This window comes from Dermochelys coriacea, chromosome 1 (genome assembly GCF_009764565.3).
Source record: "Dermochelys coriacea isolate rDerCor1 chromosome 1, rDerCor1.pri.v4, whole genome shotgun sequence".
In the NCBI taxonomy this organism is placed as follows: Eukaryota; Metazoa; Chordata; order Testudines; family Dermochelyidae; genus Dermochelys; species Dermochelys coriacea.
Window position 1 is genome coordinate 164,699,887 of NC_050068.2, and position 27,654 is coordinate 164,727,540.

Consider the following 27,654-nt stretch of genomic DNA (forward strand, 5'->3'; position numbering starts at 1 on the left):
CACGCCCGGGCCCGGGCTAACCACAGGGCAGCGCCGCCTCCCTCCCGGCCCAGCCCATTGTGACGCCTCGCTGCGGCTGCTGATTGGGCAGAGGCCCCTGTCAGTCTCCGCGCCTACCCCGCCCCCCGGGCGGTGGCCGCCGGAAGTGTCTCACGCCGGACGGGGTAGGTGCGCTGCCTGCTTCCCCCTCGGAGCGGCCCGGCGCGCGGGGAGGGGGCGAGCTCGCGGAAAAGGCGGGCGAAGCGAGGCCCTCGCGAAGGGAGGCTGAGAGCAGCTCGGCGGCGGCCGCCTCCCGCTAGGGTAGGGGCTGTTCCTGAGCGAGCGCTCCCTGCCTCCCCCCCCTCCGCCTGCTCCACGTGCGGCAGGAGACCCCACGCGCTCCACGGGAGTCCCCCGCCCAACGGCCGCAGGCCAACGGCCCTCCGCGCGCGCGGGGAGTCAGGCTGCAAAGCTCTCGTCGCTCTCTGCACGGCGGGGGGGGGGAGGCTGCCCGGTCACCTCCTCCCCGCTGCTCCCAGTGCTGGGGAATGGATGCTCCTTAAAAGTGTGTGTGTGTGGGGGGGGGGGGCACCGGCACCCAAAATGCGGCCCTGCATCGCTCCTCCCCCCGTCCCCCCGGCCACCCGTTCCTCCCCCCCTTTGCTTCCTCTCTCTGTCACGCAACCCCCCTATCTTGTAGCTTTGGGTCCCAGCGGGTGAGAACCTGAAAGTGAAACTGCGTGTAAAATAAGCGATTATAACGGGCTAGTTCAAGGATTCTCAAACTCTTTTATAAAAGAAGTATGTGCTTTTAACGGTCTTTAGAGTGATGTTTTATCCTTTTGAAAGACGTTTTGGTTTTAATTTCTTCCCTCCTCCGATCCCTTCTTTCTCCTCTGAACATGAGGAGAGCTAGCACTCTGCGGACGCCCCAGGAAGTGCTTCATGGTGGAGAGACCACGTATACTGGATTTTCATTGTACAAACTTTAGGAAATGCAAAAAGAAATGAAAAGCTTAAAAAGTAAACTTTTCCCCATTCTTTGTTTCCATGGGAGACAGTGTAGCCTTTTGGACTGGATTTCAGGTGGAACTCCTGAGTTCTAGTTCCCTTTTAGGGTTTGTCTATACTTCAAAGTTAATGCCAATTAAGGTAGGGTGTTAATTAAAAGTGCAGTAAGCTGTTCCCAACCAACTCCATGTGTGTACACCCTTATTCCCGAACAAGCATGCCTTGTTCCTGTTTAGCATTACCTCCAGTGACACACTTGTTCTGGAATAAGGGTACATCTCCAAGGGTCCTGTCCCAATGACCCGTGATGCATTGCTTTGCATCCCAGCAATTCCTGTGCTTCCGTCCACATTTGTCGCCATCTTTCGACAATTTGCGTACTGCGCGCCCTGCCTCTTCTGGCTGCAGGAATGGATCCTGAACTGTTGACCATTATGCTGCTCACTCTGACCAACCCATCATGAGTGGCAGTGGAGTTATTCCGTAAACTACAAAGGCAAGACAAGTGTGACATTGATCTCGCCACGTGTAATAGCTACGACACAAGATTGCTTGTAGTATTCATGGAGGTGCTGACCACAGTGAATGCCGTTTTTGAGTCGGGAAACAAGTACTGAGTGGTGGGATCACATCGTCATGCACAGCTGGGATGATGAACAGTGGCTGCAGAACTTTCGGTTGAGGAAAGCCACATTCATGGGACTGTGTGATGAGCTTGCCCCAGCCCTGCGGCACAAGGACACGAGAATGAGAGCGCCCCTGCCGTTGGAGAGGTGCATGGCGATTGCACTGTGGAAGCTGGCTACTCCAGACTGCTACTGATTAGTCGCTAATCAGTTCGAAGTGGGAAAGTCTACCATCAGACTCGTGTTGACAGAAGTGTGCAGGGCCATTAATTGCATCCGGCTTCGAAAGACCTTGACTCTGGGCAACGTGCGTGACATTGTGGATGGCTTTGCACATATGGGCTTCCCTAACTGCTGAGGGGTGATAGATGGCACGCATATTCCAATTCTGGTACCAGACCACCTAGCCACCAAGTACATTAATCGCAAGGGGTATTTCTCAGTGGTTCTTCAGACACTTATGGATCACCGTGGGCATTTCACAGACATTAATGCAGGCTGGGCCAGAAAGGTGCGTGACGCATGTATCTTTTGGAGCGCTGGCCTGTTCAGGAAGCTGCAAGCAGGGACTTTCTTCCTAGACTAGAAGATCACTGTTGGGGAAATTGAAATGCCCATTCCAGGGAGACCCCCCTAACCCCTTAATGCCATGTCTTATGAAGCCATACACGGAGCAACTTGACAGCAGCAAGGTTCAACAACAGGCTGAGCAAGTGCAGAAGACCGTGGAGTGTGCTTTTGGCCATTTAAAAGCCCACTTGCGCTGCCTCTGTGGGAAGCTGGACCTGGCCGATGACAATATTCCTATGCTTATAGCTGCATGCTGTACGCTTCATAATATTTGTGAAGGGAAGGGTGAAAGCTTCACTCAGGGCTGGACCGCAGAGGCTCAGTGCCTGGAGGCTGAGTTTGAACAGCCAGAGACAGGACTATTAGAGGGGCACAGCGTGGGGCCATAAGGATCAAGGATGCCTTGAGGCAACAATCTGAATCTGAAAGCCACTAATATTTGTTGCTGTTCTCGGGAGTGCAGTGCTTGTAATGCTAGGAAGTGGTTGGTGCACATGATGCAATAAGTGGTTTAACATAATTGTATGTTGCTTTGCAGTGCTTTTTTTGTTTGCTTTCAAACCAACACAATTCTTTTATTAAAAAACAAAAACTGGAGGAGAGAGTCAAACAAAAAAACCCATCAGCAGTGAGAGGGATAAGGGAAAGTCCCAGAAGGAGGAGAGGTCCCAGGATGGCTAAAGATTTGTATATGTCCAGGGATCATATCCATCCTTCTCCTTTGGAGTACAGTGCAGCGGATACTGTTCTTCAGCAGGGCCAAACTGGAGAGGGACGGGTGTTGAGTGCAGTGGGTAGTGGGAGTCCACAGTGCTGGACTGTGAGGAGGGAGGAGTGGAATGCCACGGGTATAGACTGGAGCCAGGAGGTTGATAAGAGTGTGTTGGCAGTGTCTGGGGGGCGCATGGGAAAGAGTTTTGTGACAGTGGCTGCAGGGGAGGGTGGGCACGGGGCAGCTTGGTTTGAAGAGCTAGTATCTCCTGGAGCATGTCTGCTTGGCACTACATAACCTTTAAGAGCCGCTCCGTGGCTTCATTCTGGCGTACTGCGTTCTCCTTTCGGTCCCTCTTCTCGCTGTCCCACCACTCCTTCAGTTCCTGTTTCTTGGCGGTGGAGTGCATCATAACATCATGCAGAAAGTCCTCCTTAGTTCTTCTTGGCCGCTTTCTAATTCTGCACAGCCATTCAGCTGCTGATAACAAAGAGGGAGGCTGGGCTCCCAAGGTCATCTCTGTGAAGTTTAATGCAACATTGTACAGAAGCAGTATTGTTTGCAACACAGAGAATACTAATTCAGTGATTTAAAACACAGCCAGTACTCTCACACCTGTCACTAACTGGTTGACCCCAGGCAAGCACACATGAGCCACAAGACCCCCAAAATGGTGAGTAGCTGCAGGGGCAGGGTAAATCACTCTTCCCGGACCCTACAGTACACTTGGCATGTGGTTCTTGGGGAGAGCCAGAGGGGCCTGATAATCACTCCTGTCCCCACACTTTCCACAGAATGTGATTATTATGGAAGATATCTCACTGCTGAAGGTGAGCAGGGAATCAAGGGAGCATAGTCTCCAAGCCTGCAGCTTCCACCCTGGCCCCTATGCGGCTTGCTTGTGTGCAGCAATGGTCTCCCCCAGCCCCCCGTGATGGCACAGTGGCGTGGGAAAGTTACCGTTAATGGGGCAAGAAACAAAGTAGCTCTGCCGAAGAGCCTGCAGCAACAGATTGCCCAGTATCTCCATGAGAGTTTCCTGGAGATCTCTGAGGGAGATTCCTGTGAAGTGAGGGAGTCAATCAACAGCCTGTTCCGCCGCTCAGACTAGGCATGTGGTGGGAGACAAGCCTGCTTTCTGCAACCCTCTTGCCCCCAACAACTCACTTCAGTGATTCTCAAAATCAGATCCACTTACCAGGTACCTCCTCCTCCTGTTTGCGCTTCGCCAAGCTCTGACAGCTTGTGAGTGGCTAGCCTCCTCCAGAGTAGAAAAGAGCTCCTGGTTGATGCATCTCTGGTCTCCGAGTCATCCTCTACCTCTCGGTCCCCCTCCCCCTCCCCATCCTTGTCCCAGATTTCCTCCTCCTGGCTTGGTCCACTCTCGACTGGCACATGAGCCACCGAAGTATCCACAGTGGTCTTCACAGTGGAGGTGGGGTCGCCGTTGAGAATCGCATCCAGGTCTTTGTAGAACTGGCAGCCCATGGGCGCAGCACCAGTACGGTGGTTTGTCTCCTGCGCCTTGTGGTGGGCGTTCCACAGCTTCTTCACTTTGTCCCCTTTCTGTCATGCATCATGAAATCTGTCCATAGGTATTATAATTCCTATGGATGGTGCGCAGCTGGGACTGGACAGCCTCCCTCTCCCCCTCGCAAATGCTGATGAGGTCCAGCAGCTCATCATTGTTCCAAACGGGATCGCCTGGTGCATGGAGCAGGCATGGCCACCTGGAAAGATGCGCTGAGACCACTGCACGCATTACCGAGCAAACAGGAAGGGGATTCCAAATTTCCAAAGGAATATATGGGGTGGGGATGACAGTTGGTCACCTGAGGGCAGGGCAGTAGAGTTCAAACCTATGATCAGAGAGGTGAGAACAGGCATTGTGGGACGCCTCCCGGAGACCAATCGCAGCGCTGTAATCGCCACGGTGTCTATATTGGCACCGCAGCGCAATAGCCCCGTCTGAGAAAGCTCTATGCCTCTTGTTGGGGTGTTTTTTTTTTAAAGCGCTACAACTGCGCAGTTTCTGTGCACTTAGTGGCTTGGCAGTGTTTACACCTTGAGAGTTACAATGCAGCAAGCTGCTTTACTGTGCAGAAACTTGCCAGTGTAGACAGGGTCTTAGTTTCTTCATCTGTCAAATGGCTGTAATAATACTTTACTCCTGGGGCATTCTGCACCAAAAAATTAAAAACTCTGTGCACGATATTTTAAAATTCAAAATTTTGCAAATTTTATTTGTCAGAATAATACTACATAATCATGCCAATTTCAATTATTTTGGTAATTTATTTCAAAATACCTGTCAGCGAGTATATCTGTAACGGTAAAGATGCACGCAAAATTTTCCCCAGGAATAGAGAGAGTAGAGTAGAAACCCCTATGACAACCCAGTTTCTGTTTCTCCTACCCCTTCCCCTCAGAGCCCAGTTGGGAGGCCAGACACCTACAACTCCTCCCATCCCAGAGCTCATCCGCGGCCCCCCCCAGCCGATATACCCGAATCCCCTTCCCCCCCAGAGCCCAGCCGTTGCCCCCCCCCCTTGCCCAGACACCCTCCTCGCTCCAGACCCCAGGGAACTAGAGGAGGAAACAGCCTGATGCTCGGTCCCAGGCTTGCATGGAGTTTCCTGCCCTTCCCTCTCCTTCCCTCAGCGCATGCTGGGAACTGCAGCTGCCAGGAACCCTGTAGCTCCCTCCTTCTCCCTCAGCAGTGTCTTCTATGTGCGAGCTGGGCTCTGCCTGGCCTCTGAGCCCTTCATGGTGGCTAGCAGTACTGCAGTCCATTTCTGTGGGGGGAAGGAAATTCTGCGCACACAACGTGATTTCTGCAAAATTCTGCATTGCACAGTGGTGCAGAATTCTCCCAAGAGTAATGCTTGCTTCCTTCCTTGAGATGTTGAGGATGGGTTAAAAGTTCTGAAAACAAAGTACTATATAAAAGCTAATTATTAATAATCTAGGATGTTATTAAGCACACAGGTATATAGTATTCTATACATCTATGGTGATACATAAGCAACTAAGGAAATGTTCTTTAAAAATTAATTTTAACTTTAAGTAAAGCTCCAATGTTGAAGTCCCATAAATATCATTGTCATAGGAAAGTTTGAGACTTTCTGTTTGCAGCATTCTAGATACCTTCCATGCTCAAATTATATTAGAAAAATGGGGTGCAGATTAGAGCAGATGAGCTCCTGCATCATTGAAGGTCTGAATTCTGGAGCAGGGCACCCACGGTTAAATTCAGACTGAAGTCAGAGAAGGTCTCCAGAGTAGACCCTTTATAGACATATCTTGCTTTACTTATGCTGTGTTCATTTGCAAATTATTCTTCATTGCTTATTTATTTTTCATATTTATACTCATGTTCTGGAGAAGCAGGAAAATTGTGTTGTCCATTATGAGCTCTAATTGAAGAAAAATGCTACCTGCTGGCATTTTTATCAGGTCTACTCATGTTAATAGTTGCATTATCCCTCTGGCCTGGAAGGTCAAGTTCAAACAAAACTCATGTTTCAGAGCCAGTTCTGGATATCAGGAATGCACTCTGTAATAAAGAAGATAATATGCATTGGCAGCAGATTGCTTTGCATTTCAGCCAGCAGGTCTTCTAAAAAATCCTATTAGATTTGCAAGGGCAAGGAGGCAACAGGTTCCCTGATTTCACTATTTTGTCCATAATGTTAGTATTAAAAATAGAATCTGATTTGTATGGATAGTTATTGAAATGCTGAGAGAAGTTTTGTGTGAGCTTTCAGATTTCCTGTGTGAGCTTTCAGATTTCCCAAGTGAGCCAAACATCCCTAATTTGGTGCTCAACTTTTTGAATGTTGAAAAATTTAAATACCTTTTTTTGCAAGTGTGCACTGTATATACATATTTCTATCACCACCAAATTACTTGAGTTCTGACAAGTTTTACTAGGGTTAATGACACACTTTGTTTTGAAATTGCAAATCTGCATAGTTACACATTTTTCTAATATCTCAGGATGGGAAAGGTACAGACTACATCTCCCACCTATGTCCTAGGAAAGAGAGAATTTTTGTATTTCATGTTGCCCTTTTGACTAAAGAATTTTTTTAAAGGAAAAAATGATTTAACCATATGTATCTTCTTAAGAATTGAATGTTGTCATCTGAAAATCTAGCAGGCATTCTTTCAATGAGAGGGTGACCTCTTAGCGAACCAGAACAGAGAGGAAACATTGATCCTTCTTAGTGGGAGGCAGATCAAATTAATAAATTGGGTAAAGTTATTGTTATTTTAAGTCATACTATGTCTGTAACTCTGACATGTTTGTCTCTAAAGGAATAATTTTGTTTGGATACTGAGTTGTTTGGTATTTCCCTTAACATGTCCGCTATAGCACAATATCAATAATAGTACTTCTCTCTGAAATTTTTGAGTAATATTTGGATCAGGAAGAAAGTATCAGGTAGCATTCTTATTTTCTCTTGTTTTTAGAACTCTCTTTAAAAATTAATAAATAACCTTTTAGAAGGTAGTTTTCTCTGAAGAAAATGACTGGCTGTGGCTAATAGCTAAATGCTTTGCTTCTAGCCTTCTTGGTGAAAGATTGCTTAATTTTCATGAACTTCTAGCATTCTAAAGAAAATGTGACCTGTTTAGAACTTGATTACTTATTTTCTATTTGACAATTATTGAAAGTGTAAATATGATCAGAATGATTACTTTATCTATACATAATTGTGAAACCCCATAGAGTATTTGAGTTTATTTCCTAAATATTCCCCAATATCTTTTCTCTGTGAAAGTAAATATGAAACTAATAAGTCTAGTCAGTTTCGCTGAAGATATTTACAGTGCAGGGCACTGTGAAACTGACAATCATGTCAATTTCTCTCCTGCTGTTTGGGCAGGATGTGAGGTACAGTGGAAGCAGGCTCTGGAATATTTATGAGGAGGGGTTAAGAAAACTGGGTGAGGAAGAGACTTGTGATGACCCAGCTCTTGTAGTAACCAGTTGATTGGGAAAAGACTAAAGTAGCAGACACCTGTACAGCCAGGAGGTTCTGGACTTGGGGTCCGGATGAAGATGAATCTCCTTCTCCCTTCCAGGTGTCAGATGGGTATCGGAGAGGCTTCACATTTATCAGGCACTAAACCCATTAACAAGAGGGAGAGCAGGTTCTGGTACCAAAATCTTGGTAAGAATCTCTGTACCCTACTTTTCAGCAGCTCAGGGGTAACTGCTGTGCTTCTTACCAGAACAGTAATCATGGAGCTTTCTAGTGTGTTCATCTTTAATACCAACCTATGGCAGGTAGACTTACTCTTCTGACAAGCAGGTGTCTGGTAAATTTTCATACCCTGACTAATAATAACTGCTGTTACTGCTCTGCAAAAAAGAAAAATATTCATATGCAAACCAATTCCATGAAACCCATTTAAGGTAATCTCAGTATCGAAATGAATTTAAAAGTCTTCCATTTGGGAAAACCTGACATTTTTATAAGGCATTAACATTACTGGAGAGATATTGGATCATGCACTACAAACCTTTGCTGAAGTTTAATTTAAGTAACAATTGTATTATTTCGTAGCTTTCAGATTTAAGCAGATGAGAGATTATAGCAGGAAGATCAGTATTATATGTGCAAAATGCCATTGGCAAAGACATTCTTGCAACATAAATGTGAATAATTCATATCACCCACCTAAAATCTATAAATGTATTAACATACAAATGGAAACCATACAAACCTCAGAGAAAATGAAGCAAATCTGGCAGGGAGAGAAGAGTATAGGTTTCACTTTATCTATTGGAGTATGAGCAAAACTCTCCTGGGAATTATTGACAGCCACATAACTCTGCCTTTAATCTTTATGTACGGTGTTACAAACAGTTGTGTGGATCCTACAATTGGTATATTTTCATGCTCTTTCTTTTTTGTTGAACGATACTTGTTCTGTTAAGCTCTTGCATGCGATTTCTGGGCAAATATAGTACAAAGGTTTATATCACTAAATTTATTGCAGTCTCTATGTATTGCCTCACTATGCTATTGTTTGTTTCTCAAGCACAACAACTCAGTGATGCTTTTAGTTGTCTGAGGCTTTGTCCTACCTATTCATGCCATAATTCTTAGTCCTCTCCTAAAGATGATCTGGTTGAAAAGTGAATGTATGTGAGTTACTAATGTTGCAGTCCTTTCCCTACATGCCTGATTGATCAGTCTAAAGTTCTTCCTTCCTTTCTGTATTTGTGCAGTAGCACAATATAGTCTTAATGTTAGCACATATCATGCTGCTAGTTGGAATATGTTGCAAATTGTATGAATTAACACTGCAGGTTTTGCAAAGTATTTATACAGAAATCATACTGTTTCCCAGTATTTCAGAGATTAATGAGCTTCACCACAAGATCCAGTAATAGTTAGGCAATGGTACTTTACACACCACTCTCACCTCAAGGAGGGTGGCTAGTGTCTCAGTAATCAGAGTAACTGAGAGAGAATTCAGATATGTACATATTCAAAACCTGCCGTTTTACTAATGTCATCTAGTCATGATTGTGACCCATTCTCTTGGGGAACTGTAGTATAGAAAAATATGGACAGTCTTTGTGATGGAAAAGCTTTCACACCAAGTATGTACACAAGAAAAGTGCCAAAAATGGGATAGGTGTCTAGAAATTTTGTCACCCTTTCTAGTGTACTCAGGAGGGAGGCTTCCTGTCAGCAGGCCAGAATCTTTAGCCAGGATCTTTGAATATTAACTGGAACCTGAATAAGTAACATATGGTGTAGTTTGTTACCGGTTTATTGTAATTTTGCCTTAATAAAATGTTTTTTAAAATGTTGTATGTTTCTGCATGTGCCATTCTGTTGTAATTAATGGCTGCAATACCATACACAAAGGAACCTGTAGTTCAGGGGTAGGCAACCTATGGCATGCGTGTCAAAGGCGGCACACAAGCTGATTTTCAGTGGCACTCACACTGCCTGGGTCCTGGCCACCGGTCCAGGGAGCTCTGCATATTAATTTAATTCTAAATGAAGCTTCTTAAACATTTTTAAAACCTTATGTACTTTACATACAACAATAGTTTAGTTATACATTATAGATTTATAGAAAGAGACCTTCTAAAAACATTAAAATGTATTACTGGCATGCAAAACCTTAAATTAGAGTGAATAAATGAAGACTCGGCACCCCACTTCTGAAAGGTTGCCGACCCCTGCTGTAGTTAATGGAGAAAGTGGTAATGAGATGATCAGAGGTGGACCAGACTTTCTGAGAAGGAGGTCAGTGGAGGAGGGGAAGGAAACAGGAGCCACAGGGAGTTGAAAGGAGATGAAGAAATTACAGGAAGAACAATCAGCAACTTAAAGGTGGGGTGGAGAAGGAAGCACAGTAGGAGCCAACATAGAGTTGTGATAGAGGGAGGGAAGCACAGAGGGAACCAGTGGAAGAGTTGGAAGGAATGTGAGCCTTTTGGAATCCTCTAGGTAAGAGCTGGATCTTGGACTCATATCCATTACTGCTATTTAAAAAATTTTTTTTTGAATTGTGTAATACATTCATTTGGAAGTTATGGTTGGCTACCCAACTGTTCAAGGATTGCTTTAGTGGTTTAAGATGTCACCATAACCATTGATTAAATCATAGTGCTAGATTCAAATTGCTTGTTTCTTCTATAAGTATTTAAACTACAAAAAGTGACTTTTATTCATGTGTAGGCTGATACTGAGTATTTGATTTCATTTTCCTTTGACCTTCAGTGGGGGATTTTTCTTGATAACAATGGAATTTAAAAACCTCCACAGCAGTCTTTCCTGTACTTTGATTAAGATAGTTAATTGTTAATCATAATGTATAGTTAAACAATATTTGTAGATTGTTCTGTATAGATTAGGGAAATGATTAACTACAATATTAAAACAGAATTAGACATCAGGAATGCTTGCTGTGAATTGCTAATGTGCTATGTAAATCTTGTAAATATTTGAACCCTTAACACCAAAAAACCCCCCAAAAACTAAAACCAGGTATACAAGCCTGTACAATATCAAATATAAGAAATGTGCAAATGGAGGATATGTTATAAAGATTAAAATGAATAGATTATGAACAATAATATAGTAGTTCAGAAATTTTTATAGTTACTGGTCAGCCAATAAAATGTTTCACAATTATTTCACTTCTATTTACAGTTATTTATAGCTTTCTCTTTAATTACCCCTGCTTTAGCCGTCAGACTTTTAAGATTCTGCAGTGATGCACCTACCTCCTTGGTCTAGAAGGACTTGATAAGACACTTTTCACATCTTATTAACACTATTCCTTAGCTGAATCAACAAGTTTATTCCCTTCTCTCTGTGGTGTGAGTACACTACTCCCCAAACATCCTTAGTCCCTGAATACAACTGGTATCAGGAATCTAACTTAATAGATGATCTGATGTAAAGACCAATTATTATGCATTTATGCAGAACTTCTTAAATCCCCTTGCATCTGTGATTTTCTCTTTTTATCTAGAAGAGTATTTGTAGTGGCTGAAAGATGGTTGTGCCTTTGAAGTTAAACTCTCAGGTTAAAAATCATATTTAGTTTTTACCACTTATGTTCTTTTGCTTGCTTTTTTATTTTTGCGTTTCTGTCAGCTTGGATGATGAAAATAGAGTATTCTATTTCTAATCACTTTTAAGTTCTCATGTGCTAGCATAACTCTTCATTGTTTGGGTTTTAGGTTTAGATATTTTTTAAATTGTGGATATATTACTGTTATACTTAGTTTGTAAAAGCTTGTTCTTACAAAACCAAAACGTTAGCCCAAATTTGATTTGAGAAAAAATGCTATTTAAAATGGATGCTGTCTTTAACAAAAGTGTAAATATTTATTTTTTTTAAGGAAAAAAATCATGAAATGTCTAAATCGTCTGGCTGTTTTGTTAAATTATTTAGGATTCAACAGTTAATGAAAAATTCATGCAAGAGTACAGATAAAGAAGAAAAATCTAACCATTAGAGAAATGGCAGGATTCCTAGACAATTTCCGATGGCCAGAGTGTGAGTGTATTGACTGGAGTGAAAGAAGAAATGCAGTTGCTTCAGTGGTTGCAGGTGTACTGGTAAGTATTCAATCTACACAAATGAATCCAGATTTGTCATCTTGTTTAATGTGGCATTAATACTTCATTAATCTTTGAAAATAAAATGTTCCTAAATCAAATTTTGTTAAATTGCAGTGCTAACTGCAAAAACAACGAGGAGTCCTTGTGGCACCTTAGAAACTAGCAAATTTATTTGGGCATAAGCTTTCGTGGGCTAGAACCCACTTCATCTGATGCATGGAGTGGAAAATACAGGAGCAGGTATGAATACATGAAAAGATGGGAGTTGCCTTACCAAGTGTGAGGTCAGTCTAACAAGACAATTCAATTAACAGCAGGATACCAAGGAAGGAAAAATAACTTTTGCAGTGGCAATGAGAGTGACCCATTTCAAACAGTTGACAAGAAGTTGTGAGTAACAGTAGGGGGAAATTAGTATGGGGAAAATTAGGTTTAGGTTTTGTAATGACCCAACCATTCCCAGTCTTTACTCAGGCCTAATTTGATGGTGTCCAGTTTGCAAATTAATGCCAGTTCTGCAGTTTCAGGTTGGAGTCTGTTTTTGAAGGTTTTTTATTGAAGAATTGCCACTTTTAGGTCTGTTATTGAGTGACCAGGGAGGTTGAAGTGTTCTTCTACTGGTTTTTGAATGTTATAATTCCTGATGTCAGATTTGTGTCCATTTACTCTTTTGCATAGAGACTGTCTGGTTTGGCCAATTGTTTTTGCTGATACAGACTAACACAGCTACCACTCTGAAACCCAGTGCTAACTGCATTCTTACACCAATTTATTGCTTCACATTTTGCAAATTTGTTTAGGAAAACCTTTGCAGTTCACCTGGATGTATACACTATGTTTGAATTTGATGTTCCCATACTACTACTTCTTTTTCCGGTATTGTTTTTCTTTTAAAAAGTGTTAAATTGTTGGAAGGTATGTATTCACTTTCAAAGACATTCATGGCCCTATCCCCATCCTACCTATCAACTCTAATATAGCATTGAAAGGTAGACTCCTGCCTCTGATCAGCCCATGATGCCAGCTGCCATCACCTGCTTGCTGACTTTTCAAACAAGAACCTTCATGCTTTCTCCCATGTTGCCCCTTACACTTGGGAGAAGCTCCCTATAAATATCCGCAAAACTAACTCATTATCCTCCTCCAAATCTGTCCATAAAACTCTCCTTTGCTGTGAGGCCTACAAAATACTTGACAACGGCTAGACAGTTTGTGTGCTGAGACCACAGCCTATCATGCTAACCAGTATTGTTTCCTCGTACTCACCCTGTGATCAGTCTGTCTGTCTCCATCGGTTGTCTCTTGTCTTATACTTAGCATCATAAGCTTGTTGGGGCAAGGCCTTGTTTTTTGTTCTGTGTTAGTACATCATCTAGTATAAGAGGGTCCTGGTCCATGACTAGGACTCCTACATGATATATGTGTGTGTGTTTGGCATAACAAGGTATGTTATAGCACTTACATTTACCCTGGCTAAATCGTGCATATATTGGGATCATATGTTCAGGTTTTTAAGGCAATGTGGGTAATGTAGCCATACCTTTTTCTTTAATTTTAATAGAAGATTTATGGCTAAATCGCAAACACTGCTTTGAAAATGTCAGCAGTAAGCTTTTTTTCAGCTTCACTGGATTACAGAACATACATGTAAACAAACTTTTTTAAGAGTGTATTTGGGAAAAGAAGAAATTAAGTTAGCAATATGCATGAAGTGTTAGAAAAAGAATACATACTGAGAGTTTATCTTCACACCCCTCCCGCTTCAAATACTGTGTGGTGGTCTTATTGTTTCTCTAGTTTTTCACAGGCTGGTGGATAATGATAGATGCTGCAGTAGTTTATCCTAAACCAGAACAAATGAACCATGCATTCCACACCTGTGGAGTGTTTTCCACATTAGCTTTTTTCATGTAAGTATACTAATGATAATTCTATATTTAAAAAGGTCCTTACTTCCTGTAAATGCATAGATGCATAATTTTACAGAGTGGAAAATTTAACCAGCATTCTATATGTTCTAAATTTGAACCATCAGCATCATTACTTTTAGCTAATCCACCGGTACCTCCTTTGCGTAACACACAAAAGAAGGCAACGTTCTTGGTCTCTGTTTCCTTTTCTCTTGGGTAGTTATGTGGTTATTTGTTTCTTCTCTCTGCTTCCTTTAAGTTTTATCTTTAAAAACTATATACATCTTGGCTTACTATAAGGCATCATCTTTTCCTTTTATAACAAGTACCCATATTCCTGGAGAAAAACCTCTGCTATATTATGCAATAATACTAACATGAAGTTAGGCCAGATTCATCCATGGTGTAACTAACTACTCCTACAGTTCTTTCTCTGGGTCTAAAACTTATTTTGATGACCGCTTCTTTTTTTCAGGGTTGCATCAGAAATGAATTTAGACCATTAGTAAGTGGGTAGTTGAGTGCTTCATGCTACTGTCTTCATCACAGTCATCCCACAAACCTATTTGGGGTGTCTTTAACTTTTAAAAAAAAGCATTTAACTTAAGCCAGGAATATATTACAGATATTTCAATTATTTTTAAAAAAAGAACACTTAAACAAGGCTTAGATGCTTGTTGCCTTGGAACAGACCTTGCACCTGAGAGGATACTATGGACTTCACTGAAGTTCTGTGTAGGTGTAGAAATCTGCCCTTGTGAATCCAGTTGCAAGATCTAATCTAAACAAAGAGTTTACAAACTGTGTGACTGGATGGGAACGACCTGCCTAGTAACTTTCTCTGAATATTTTTCACATCTCTTAAAGATGTTAATTTTGTTTTTAACCATCATAATTTTCAAATGGTTTTTCTAGTAAAGCTTTAGACTTATGAACTTATGTATTTGAGTTTGTTTTTTGTCCCAGGATAAATGCTGTATCAAATGCACAGGTGAGAGGAGATAGCTACAGCGATGGATGTCTAGGAAGAACAGGTAAATGGTTTATTTAATCAGCATTAAAAGAGCTAAATGAAAACAACTACAGTTCGTAATGAATTTCATGATAACCTCATAGAATTTACAAAAATGTTCCTTGCTCATTAACCTCTGAAAAATATTTGTTTGGCCATTTTTGAGTCTTAGAACATGAATTCTGGATTTCCTACTAAAGATGAAATTCAGGAAGTACATATAGCTTGAGTAACTAGCATTTATCTGTGCATCCTGCATGAGCACAGAGGGTGTGAAATCCCTATTCACAACCTGAGATGGGTTGCTGAGGCTACAGTACAGCCACTCTGCATCTTATGCCAGCCTGTGGGTTGGAAAAGTGGCTGCTGCCCCTCCATGCTGTCTACATGGGGAGTTTCTGTGGATCCAATGGCCCTCTCTCCTGGTCCACCGCAAACACTTCCATTAGTATTAGGCTGCTTCAGGCTAGCAGAAAGCCCATCTCATTGGCCTTGGAGAGTGTAGAAACTCCATCACCTGGTCATTGTGTATCATCTGTTTGCTCAGGGCTTCTGCATGGAGGTAGGGCTGCTATGGGACTCCTGTGTACAGGTTTTAATTTCACTTTGTACACATCTATGCATTTTTTTTTTACACAGGGCAAGTTTTTTTAAAACCAATCCAGCCCCCCCAAACCTTCTATCACCTGTCCATGTACCCACTGACTATTAATATTGGCTTGGAATGACCCATATATCTGTGCATGGAGGAGATCCTTTGCATATAGCTATTCCTTCTCCCACTTCCACAAGGTACTGTTCTTCCCCTTTCAGAACTTCCAGAGGCTGTTCTGTGTCTGGAGTTCCCATGAGGTGGAGACTGAGTGGGCACGGGTGTGTGGCCAGAGGGCTTCACATGATCCCCCTGGAAAAGATAGCACATCTTAGGCATTCTGCTGTCTTTTCTGTTGGAATTCCTCTCCCATCCCAGGAGTTCCATGGTCTGCAGTGGCCAAGTGGAGTCTCTGGCAACATAGTTCCACTTGGAGATGCACTGCTAGGAAATGAGGAATGCTGTTGGAGCCAGAGCCATTGTGGAGGCATGAGGCCTGTCCACAGAGGGCCCTGGACTCCTGTGAATACCTGGGGGATCCCCCAGATTTGGTGACAGACCATGTGGTCTATTACATCAGGAGAGGCAAATCCTACCTTACTTCTCACTGGTGGGATGCTGTGGTAGAAACTCTGCAAAGGTATCCTGGTGGAGATTTTTCCCCCCAGAGCCTCCTCCCCCCCAGAGCCTCCTCCCATGGGCAGGAGGGGATGATTTGAGCGACTCTGTTTTACAATGCATTATCTCCTACTGATCCGAAGATTATTTTTAATGCTTTAAATATATTTCTTGCAGGTGCTCGCATCTGGCTCTTTATTGGTTTCATGTTGATGTTCGGTTCACTTATTGCTTCAATGTGGATCCTTTTTGGAGCATATGTTACACAAAGTAAGGTTCCTTCCTTATTACTTTTTAACAGAGGGGAGGGGACATTCTCAAAGTGGCAGCAAAAGAAAGTCTACACATACAGTGCAAAGTGACCTGCTCCAGTTTGTACTGTTGACCTCAATGGCAAATTCTACCTCCATTACACATGTGTACCTCTTGTGTTGATGTTTTTATTGAGAGTTTTGCAAGTTCAGAGAATAGAGATCTGGTGAGTAAAGTACGGAGCCATAGTGCTGCTCAGATTAAAAGAAACTGTAAATGAAATTCTCAACTCTTTACAGTACTGATTTTAGTGACTTATTTTGAAGAAGAAGCTATATATACATGTACTGCTGGGCAGTCTATAGTCTTAATGCTTGAACTTCAGTTTCTGTCTACTAACATAAAACTCTCTATCACTGGAACTTCAAATGTCTTTTAAGCATACAAAACCAGTATTTACTTTTCAAGTATTCCAGTGAAGCCTCCATTTCTAAGGGTTTTATGAAACTCTATTAACCAATTCTTTTTTTAACTAATACACTTATGGTCATTACTCAGGTGCACTGACTAACACTTATGTTTTGCATCTGAATAAAACTTTCTCTATCAGCTAGGAGGGAAACCCAGAACGGAACAAATCATGGAGTCCTTTGTGGTTCTAACTGCAGACTTTTATAAGAATTTGAACATTTCCATTTATTTGTGGGGACCTTATTTTGTTTTCTTCTGACATGGTCATCCATGTAACGTATTGCATTGCAATGGCTATGTTCTAATTTACAATCACTTGTGTAAGTTCTAGAAGTGAACAGTGACAGTTGCTATCTACCTTTGGAACTTATGTGGCTTCATTGCCATAGCATCTGAGTGCTTCACTGTCTTTAATGTATTTATCCTCACAACACCCCTGTGAGATAGAGCAAGTGCTGTCTTTCACTGTCCATTCCCCTTCACAGCAACATATGCTTGGTTTGTGTCAAGATGGTGACTCTATGAATAAAGTCTCAAATACACTTTTCCCAATATGAAGCTACTAAACTTAATATATCTTGCACTTTTATTTTGTAGACACAAACGTGTACCCAGGATTAGCTGTGTTTTTTCAAAACGCATTGATATTTTTTAGGTAAGTTATTTTTCTCTTACGCCTAAGTATTTCAAACCATTGCTGGCATCTGTCTTATTCTACCCACAGTCATGTTATGAAGCAGGTAACCTACATGTTTTCATGCCAAACTGAAGTCCATTTCTGTTTTACTCATTAAACCGTTTCTCTCTACTCGTAAGAGTACAAAGTGTGTTTGTTTTCATACAATTAAATGCTGTTAGTAAACAAATGTTAAAGGCAGAAGCTAAAGTTTTTAAAAAACCCTAAACTTGGGCTCCCACATCCATATTCAAGCAGTACAATAAGTGGCCTAATTTTCAAGAAGGTTGAGCACCCAGCCACTCCTGGTGACCTTAGTGTACGCTACTGCTCTGTCAGCATGCACAACCAATGTTTACCCTGGCCCATCCCTCACCCTATGGCCCATCCTCACCCCTTCCATACTTGAAAAATGAAATGTGGAGATCTTTCCTAGTTTTTTATAAACCTGGTCTCTTCACATTCTAGCTGGTGAAACCCTTCTGACACCTTTCTTAATGAAAACATCTTTAAAATGGGATTTACATGCCAAATCCTCCTATTCTCAAATATGCAGGTTATGAAAGTCAGTATGAGGTCTCATCTCTCTCTTCTTCAACAGGGTCTTGCAAACCTGTAACTGATTACTGAATCTGGGCCATTCAAGTCCCGAATCCTCTTTCCAACCATGGTCAATACCAAAAGCTTCAGATGAAGGTGTGAGAACCCCACAATAAGCAGATATGGGGATAATGTAACCCCCTACCCCCATTAGATCTCATCCTGGTCTCGAATAGATAGTTAGGCTTAAGCCCTGAAGCATGGGTTTTAATATCTCTTCCAAAAGTGCATCATTAGTTATGATAACTCTGAATAGTCTTGTTATCAGTATGTCCTAGTTCCTTTTTAAATCTTGCTAATTTCTTGGCCTCAATGATTTCCTGTGGCAGTGAGTTCCACAATTTAATTATATACTCTGTGAAAAAGTATTTTATCAGTTTTGAATTTCTCACCTTTTTAATTTCAGTAAAGGCCCCCTTTTACTTGTATTATGCCACAGTGAAAACAGATGTTCCTGATCTATCCTCTCTTGACCATAGTCATCTTTTTTTCTAGGGTCAACAGTCCTAGTCTTTTCATTCTCTCATCATAAGAGGTTTTTTCCAGGTCCTTGTTCATTTTCATTGCCTCTTTCTGAACCTCTCTAATTCTGCAGTAATCTTTTTGAGATAGGATGACCAGTGCCACACCACTGATATAACGTAAATATATAATAGTGATTGCTGTGTTATTCTCCATCCATTTACTTATACAGCCTAATATCATGTTTGGTTTTTTGATTGCTCATTGAGCTGTCTACAGTGACACTCAGGTCCCTTTCCTAAGTTAATAGTTAATTTAGAGCCCTATCAAAAATATGAGTAGCTTAATTTTTTCCATTGTGTGTATTACTTTGCATTTGTCAACACTGAATTTCATTTGTCGTCATATTGCCCATTCATCTGGCTTGTTTATGTCTTTCTGAAGTTCCTCACGGTCTTCCCTGGTACTGACTAACCTAAATAACTTTGTGTCATCTTCCTCACTGCTCACCCCTCTTTCCAGGTCATTGTTAAATGTTGAATAACATGGGACCTAGTACAGAACTTTCAGGCATCTGCTACTGACTTTTTGTCATGTGGAAAACTCACCATTTATTCCTTCTCTGTTTTCTTTGTCCTAGCCAGGCTTGAGCCATGACAATGTGTGTTGTCCTCTTGCTCCATGAATGTTTAGCTTTTTTTTTTTTTTTTTTTTTTTAGTAGCCTCTTGTGCAGGGACCTTGTAAAAGCATATTTGGACACCTAAATAAATTGTCAGCCAGTTCTCCTTTCTGGCTTATCTGTTGATGTGTTCAGAGAATGCTAAGAGATTGGAGAAGCACTATTTTCCTTTGCAGAAACCGCTGGGTAGACCCTATCATATCATGATCTTTCACATCTCTTGTTCTATTTTTAGTTTTCAAGCAGTTTGCCAGCTACAGCTGTGAGGTCTACTACTCTAGAGTTCTGTACATCACTCCTAGAACTTTTTCAAAAATTGGTACATTTACTACCCTCCAATCCTCAGAACTGTGGCTGTTTTTAAAAACAGATTGTAGTGTTAGCTCAGCCACTTCATAAACTCCACCAGAACTCTTGGATGTATAGTCTCTGAGTCTGGTAAGTTATTGCTTAAGCCAGATCTCATTTTTTCAAGTATGCATAGGGGATTTAATATATGTAAAAGTAGATTTTCAAATTAAAGATATTAAAGTGGACTGAGCTAAGATTAGAAGAGGGAGCCTAACTGTACTGTAGCTAAAGAATTAATATTTTACTTAGTTTCTTTCATCCCAAATTATATGTGCAAAATTTGAGTTTAAAGTATCCTATGTCAAGTGACCTTTTTTCATATTACACGTAAACTTCTTTTCTTACAGTACTCTGATCTACAAATTTGGAAGAACAGAAGAATTATGGGGATAATATAATCAAAGTTAGCATTAATTCCATGCCCTTTATATTGTATTCAGTATCTAGACATTTGTTTTTACATTTTGCCAAATTCTCAGATGTTGCATTAAATATTTTTGTTAATGTTCTTTTGCTTTCTCTAAATTGAATGAACTATGAGATTTTCAAAAATGGTTTGATAGTTTTCTGTAATTAGTTCCCTTTTTTCATAAAGAGATTTGTGAATATGTACATTATAGAGCTGTGTATGTATATATCTTAAAGCGAATGTTAAATTTTTTTTATTTCTGAAGTTTTTATTTCTTCTATCATACATGAGCTTGCAACACCATGTAGGAACTGATCCTGCAATCCCTCACACATGAGAGACAAACTTCAGTTGAACTACTCAAGCAAGTAAAAGTTTGCAGGATAAAGCCCATGCTGTATCAAATCAACTTTTATGCACTGGTGGGCTGTAGCTGATTTTACAAGCTATGCAGCAATGCCAAGTTGGATACCTCAAAGTAGAAGTGAGCCCTTCAAAGTTCTCAGCTAAGAGGAAAAAATCTTGATTAGATCCTGGGCTAAGAGTGAGATATTAAGAAGAATTTTATATAAAGGTTTGAAAAAAGTCAAATTCAGAATAGCTTTTGAACTATTTTTAAAAGGTGAAGACTTTTTAACAAGGTCCTATAATAAAGGGACAATTTGAATGACCAGTTTTATTTTCAGTCCTGTCATTATTATAGCACAAATACAATTTACTGAGATGATTCTTGTAAAATTCAACACTCATGTCTAGTGTTCAATAACTTATTACCATTACTTTATTTACCATTACATTCAATAAAAACCTAAATTCATCTGAAACTGATATAGATTCATAGATACTAAGGTCAGAAGGGACCATTCTGATCATCTAGTCTGACCTCCTGCACAGCGCAGGCTGCTGTATGATGATATGTATTCATCATACTCAAATATGAAAGACATTAAAACATTTTAAAGTTATATTAATGCAGCTTTTCTTCAGGGATAATTTTTATGTGGAAGGATGACTTTTCCTCATTTTTATGAATTTTTTTTCCATGTATTTCTTAGATCTAATGAGTACACACTTAGGAAAGAATTGAGTTGAAATGGTTCCATTATTATTGGAGTCCAGTGTGTTCTAACTGGAGAAGACAAAAAGGAAGATTTTGATGTTTATATTGGATGGTCTTGTACATGTTCTAGAGTTTGTTACATTTTTGACATCCTTATCAGTTCTACCTGTATCTAAAGCATTTCTCATAAAGTGAAATGAGATTACCTTGTCTCACACCCAGCTTTTATATACCATAAGCTTGCTCCACAAACAGCATTAACATAACTTTGACAGTGTGAAAAATATTCCACATGTATGGCAACTAATTTTCCTGTTAATTTGATTTCTTCTCATTCCACTCCTTTCTGGGGATCTTTCTAGTGGGCATAATATGAAGCAAACACCATAGCTGAGAGTTGTCCCATTGCCTTAACTGTTACTTCTGACCTGATTTGTCCACCAAACTGTGCAAGTTCATTCTGAATCAGTTACATTTGATGTTAAACTGTGTGAATTGTACATAGCTTATATTTGCTCAATTATAACTTAACTGAAATACAATAAAGGCTTCATGAGACTAATCTCATTTGTACAGATCTTACATAAAAATTGCCAAACCCTACTATACATTATTTAAAAATTTCAGTATCCTGTTTCATGACTGAGAAGTAAGTATGGCAGAGTGACTTTGCATAAGTCAGCCAATATTAAAAAGTTATTTTCCAGACTTGGCTTCAAGCTCATCAGACAAAGCATGCCAGAACTAAAGCTTTCCATGAACCTGTGGCTATAGATGGTGATTTTCTCGCAAAGTGAAAACATCTAGCCTCTTAATGCTTTTGTAGGGTATCCTTTTAAATTCTCAATTATATTTCATCTGCCAAGACAAGCTCCACTTGTGTGTTCAAAGTGGCATTCTGTGTGCATCCTAGCTTGGGGGGGGGGCACAGTAAGCGAATGTTGCCCTGATCCTGCTGAAGCTCAGGTTCCCACCTGGGGACAGTGCTGTCTTGAAGACAGCTGTGGCTGCTGCTACAGCAAATGGAGCTAAGAAGAAAGAGCACCAGCAATAGAGGGGCCCCAAACAATAGCCAGGAGCAGCACTGCTGTGGCAGTATCAAGATGAATACATACCATCCTCACGAGGGCTTTTAGCTTCATAATTCTAAGCATTATAAGACTGATATATTTATTTAAAATGTCACTGGATTTGCTTGTTGGGTTTTTTTTTTTTTTTAAGATTGATGAAGAAAGGTAAATAGTAGTATCCCCCAGGGGTTTGCACTGGCTGGGATGAGTGTTGAACATATTCATAAAGGATCTGGAAAACGGTAGATGCTGAAGTGGCAAAATTTGCAGGTGATCCAAATTACCCAAAGATAGTTAGTGTAAAGTATACTGGGAAGAGTTAGAAAGGGATCTCACTAAACTGGGTGACTGGGCAACAAAAGGGCAGATGAAATTCAGTATTGTTAAATGCAAAGTAATCTACATTGGAAGTCATAATCCTAACTACAGTACACATAAAAAATGTTGGGGTCTAAGTTAGCTGTTACCACTCAAGAAAGATCTTGGAGTTACACTAGTTTAAACCTGCAAGTGACCCATGCCCTATGCTGCAGAAGGTGAAAACACTCAAAGTCTCTCTGAGCCAAGGGAAAATTCCTTCCTGACCCCAAATATGGTGATCAGTTAAACCCTGAGCATGTGGGCAAGACCCACCAGCCAGACACCTGGGAAAGAATTCGCTATAGTAACTCAGAGCCCTTTCCATCTAATGTCCCATCACCGGCTGCTGGAGATCAGCTACATGCCATTGTAGGCAGTCTCCTCATATCGTCCCCTCCATAAACTTAACAAGTTCAGTCTTGAAGCCATATAATTTTTTTGCTCTCATAGTTCCCCTGGGAAGATTGTTTCTAAAGACAGTGCACGATACACCAGTCAAAACTGGTAGCATTACCTTGCCCCCAGGGCTGACCTATCCCCCCGTTTCTGTTACACTTGCTATATGCTTAGAAACTGGACAGTTAAGGTAGTACAACCCCCTCCTGTGGACACAATTCTATCACTATAAGATGCCTTTATACCTGTAACAGAAATAAGCTATATTGATAAAAAATTGTGCCCAGAGGAGGGGACAGTACTGCTTTAACTGCCAGCTTCTAAACATATACAAAATACTATAAAAAACTGCATGTGCCCATCCCCAGGGCTGACCTAAAGTAGGTAGTCCACAGCTTGATCGAACTGTTTTGACTATAGATTCTATCATATTATAAAAATGGTGTAGCCAAGCCCCTAGAATGGGAATAGATACCCATCTACCCTTCACTTGAGAGAAGACCAGCAGCTTAATACCATCTACTCCCATGTACATGTACATGCCCACTGATCAGACAGACTCCAGAGTGTGGCTCTACTGCAGCTTCAGAAAACAATTGGAGAAGTAACTTATTTCAGAGGTGACGGGAGGGTTCCTGTGGGTGAAACGCATCAAAGCTCTCGGATGAAGTGTGGCACTGTGGAAATGCAGTGTTGTCTAGATTCAGTACATTTCCTCATTTAACCTGTCACACTTCGATGTGCCTTTTCTATAGCTTACTAACCTAAGCTGCTCTTCTCCTTTCCCCCTCTCCTGGTTGCAGGGGAAGCTAGGCAGGTTGACAAGTAAATGCTGAGAATTACAGAAACATTTGGCAGTAAGGAGGTGGTACAAAACAGGTTTCACTTGGACAACCCCTTCTACCACCCAAAACCTGGCTGAGCAGCCCCCGTGCTTTTAAATAGCTAGTTGTCAGGTATTATCCCCCAAGAAACAGGACATTAGTTTAACATTTAACATCATTTTAGCATCTCTCTCTCTCTCAGGTGGCTGTACTTCATTAACATCAGAGGGAAACTTGTGTACAGCTTGGCTGTTCCTTAATACTCCAAGTTCACTGTAGCATGGGGATGGTACTGGACAGCTGTCTGTATCCATTTCTTGTCTTAATACTTAGACTGTAAGCTCTTTGGGGATGGAATCATCTGTGTTTGTACAGCCCCTACCCCCATGGGGTCCTGGTCCATGACTCGTGCTTCTGGGGCACTCTGGTAATGCAAATAGTGGTTCAGCAAGACTGCTGCCAGAGATGAAAAGATGAGGAAATCAGAGCAATGTACCAAAGAGTTTGCAAAAGATTCTGAGCATATCACTAAAACAACATAAACAAAACCATGCAACTTACATTATGCTGATCAGTCAGTTTCATCTTCACATTGTCATGTTTTCCTTCCATTACACCTGTCCTCTGCATTGGCTTCCCATAGAATTTCAAAGCAAGTTCAAGATCTCAGTCCTTATCCTCAAAGTGCTTCATAGTCTGCGCCCACAATATACAAGACCACTGAAAGCTCCAGGACAAAATTCTTGGACAACTTTGCTCCTGTAGCACAACAGAACGCTCTACAGTAAGAATAAACCTTGTCTGTGTGAGCGGCAGAACTTTCTCAGTGGTTGGTCCAACACCCTGGAATAAATTCCCTGCAAAGGATCATCACAAACCTTTCCGCTCACATGCAAAGTGCATTTCTTTGCGTTAATCTTCTCAAGCACATAACAGATATTTTAAAAACAAAAACATCCTATCAAAACAAGACACTACTGCACATAGAATATCAGGGTTGGAAGGGACCTTAGGAGGTCATCTAGTCCAACCCTCTGCTCAAAGCAGGTCCAATCCCCAACTAAATCATCCCAGCCAGGGCTTTGTCAAGCTGGGCCTTAAAAACCTCTAAGGATGGAGATTCCACCACCTCTCTAGGTAACCCATTGCACTGCTTCACCACCCTCCTAGTGAAACAGTGTTTCCTAATATCCAACCTAAACCTCCCCCACTGCAACTTGAGACCATTACTCCTTGTTCTGTCATCTACTACCACTGAGAACAGTCTAGATCCATCCTCTTTGGAACCCCCTTTCAGGTAGTTGAAAGCAGCCATCAAATCCCCCCTCATTCTTCTCTTCTGCAGACTAAACAATCCCAGTTCCCTCAGCCTCTCCTCATAAGTCATGTGTTCCCGTCTCCTAAATCATTTTTATTGCCCTCCACTGGATGCTTTCCAATTTTTTCACATCCTTCTTGTAGTGTGGGGCCCAAAACTAGACACAGTACTCCAGATGAGGCCTCACCAATGTCGAATAGAGGGGAACGAACACGTCCCTTGATCTGCTGGCAATGCCCCTACTTATACAGCCCAAAATGCTGTTAGCCTTCTTGGCAACAAGGGCACACTGTTGACTCATATCCAGCTTCTTGTCCACTGTAACCCCTAGGTCCTTTTCTGCAGAACTGCTGCCGAGCCATTCGGTCCCTAGTCTGTAGCAATGCATGGAATTCTTCCATCCTAAGAGCAGGACACTGCACTTGTCCTTGTTGAACCTCGTCAGATTTCTTTTGGCCCAATCCTCTAATTTGTCTAGGGCCCTCTGTATCCTATCCCTACTCTCCAGCGTATCTACCACTCCTCCCAGTTTAGTGTCATCTGGAAACTTGCTGAGGGTGCGTCCACCCATCCTCCAGATCATTAATGGATACTGAACAAAACCGGCCCCAGGACCAACCCTTGGGGCACTCTGCTTGATACCGGGTGCCAACTAGACATGGCACCATTGATCGCTACCTTTTGAGCCTGATGATCTAGCCAGCTTTCTATCCACCTTATAATCCATTCATCCAGCCCATACTTCTTTAACTTGCTGGCAAGAATACTGTGGGAGACAGTGTCAAAAGCTTTGCTAAAGTCAAGGAATAACACGTCCACTGCTTTCCCCTCATCCACAGACCAGTTATCTCATCATAGAAGGCAATTAGGTTAGTCAGGCATGAATCCATGCTATTCCTGATCACTTTCCTCTCCCCAAAGTGCTTCAAAATTGATTCCTTGAGGACCTGCTCCATGATTTTTCCAGGGACTGAAATGACTCTGACTGGCTTGTAGTTCCCCGGATCCTCCTCCTTCCCTTTTCAAAAGATGTGCACTACATTAGCCTTTTTCCAGTTTCCCCTCCACGTTTACTTCCATTAATGTCCCTTTCTGATTCCCTTCATTCTCAGATGCCCCCTCTTATTTTAACCTGCCCCACTTCCTGCCTCTCTTTGTCACATTTACCTTATTCAGCACCCCCGGAATCCTGGCTCCCTTTATGTAACTAATGGGGGTGGATGGACACCTGGTTCCAGGTCACAATAGAGGTGAAGGCCCCATCCCCTCAACTGAAGATAGGGTGGGGGACCCTGGCAGGAAGATCCCCATTACTAACAGCAGTGGGTGGCTGAGACCCACCCCCAAAGAAACTAGGGTGAGGATAAGAGACCAACCAGCCTGTGACAGATGTGTAGTCACATTGCTTAATGCTCTATTGGTAGGTGCTGAGAGAATACAGTAGTGAGTGTGGTTAAAAACCTATACAGAATTGAATGTATTTAGGTGAAATGTTTGGATTGTGTAGGGTTGTTTACATTTCCCTTTTAGTACTGTAATGAACTACTGAATTACCAGTACCACTACAGCTGGATGGTTTTATAAATAATAAAAATAGCTGAGCTTCTCTCCACCCAATTCATTAAGAAACTTAACATGATCAGCTATTAATAATGATCATGACCAAAGCTGCAATTCTTTCACAAGGCTGCAGAAGTCACGGATTCCATAACTTTCCGTGACTGCTTGTACAGCTGACTTCAAGGCCACCCAAGCAGCTGACCTCAGGGTGAGCTGGCTACAGGGATCATGTGAGCAGCAGCTGGTCCCAGAGACTGCCCAAGCAGCAGCCCCAGGGGCAGCTGGAGAGTGTTTGGAGAGTGGCGGCTGGGGGGCAGTCAACCCCCAGAACTTGAGCAGCCCCTCCCCTCTTCCCCCAATAGAGCCCCCCCAAGAATCATGGCCCTAGAAGTACAGATTTAGTCAGGGCTATTTTTGATAAAAGTCATGGACAGGTCACAGGCTGTGAATTTTTATTTATTGCTTGTGACCTGACCATAACTTTTACCAAAAATACCTCTGACTAAATCTTAGCCTTAATCAGGAGGATAACTTTAACGTAGACCACATTACCAAATCTGGAAAAAAAACAAAACAAACTAACTTGTTTAAAGCAGTAAGTTAAACATGTGAGGTGAATGTATGGAAAATGTTTTATGAAGTCATTGAATTTGAAAATGATGAGTCACATTTGATCATATACATTGTTTAAAGTGAGCAGAATTTTAGTTTGGAGCCACACAAGCACAGACAGGAGCAGAATGCCACTGTGCTTATTTTTAAATTCTGTCAAGAACCATAACTGAAGCTTATTTTCATACGAATAAAGGGTCAACCTGGAAAATGAAGAAGAGAGGCACTAAAAGGGAATTCTATAATGCTAACTTACCATATTCCCGCACATAAACCTCTGCTCTTCATAACGATCATATGAAAGAAGTCCTTTCTTCCTCATTTAGGCACTGATTAGATCCTAAAGGAACAGCAAATGACCACATGGAATTTGAAGGAAAAAAATCATTTGGAAACAAGACACCCTAAAACAC

General features: G+C 41.6%; 1 protein-coding gene across 2 annotated transcripts; it reads left to right on the forward strand.

Annotated features, from left to right (window-relative positions):
- Positions 1-61: 61 nt before the first annotated feature.
- TMEM50B (transmembrane protein 50B) lies at positions 62-20,842 on the forward strand. 2 transcript variants are annotated; one of them, XM_038422168.2, is made up of 7 exons: positions 62-164; positions 11,839-12,005; positions 13,806-13,918; positions 14,885-14,952; positions 16,318-16,410; positions 17,461-17,518; positions 19,980-20,842. In XM_038422168.2, the coding sequence occupies exons 2-7, from the start codon at positions 11,907-11,909 to the stop codon at positions 20,023-20,025; spliced, it is 477 nt and encodes a 158-aa protein (XP_038278096.1). In that variant the 5' UTR covers positions 62-164; positions 11,839-11,906; the 3' UTR covers positions 20,026-20,842. The 2 variants fall into 2 exon arrangements, with proteins under 2 accessions (XP_038278096.1, XP_038278091.1); XM_038422163.2 differs by having other exon boundaries at positions 156-300.
- Positions 20,843-27,654: the final 6,812 nt, after the last annotated feature.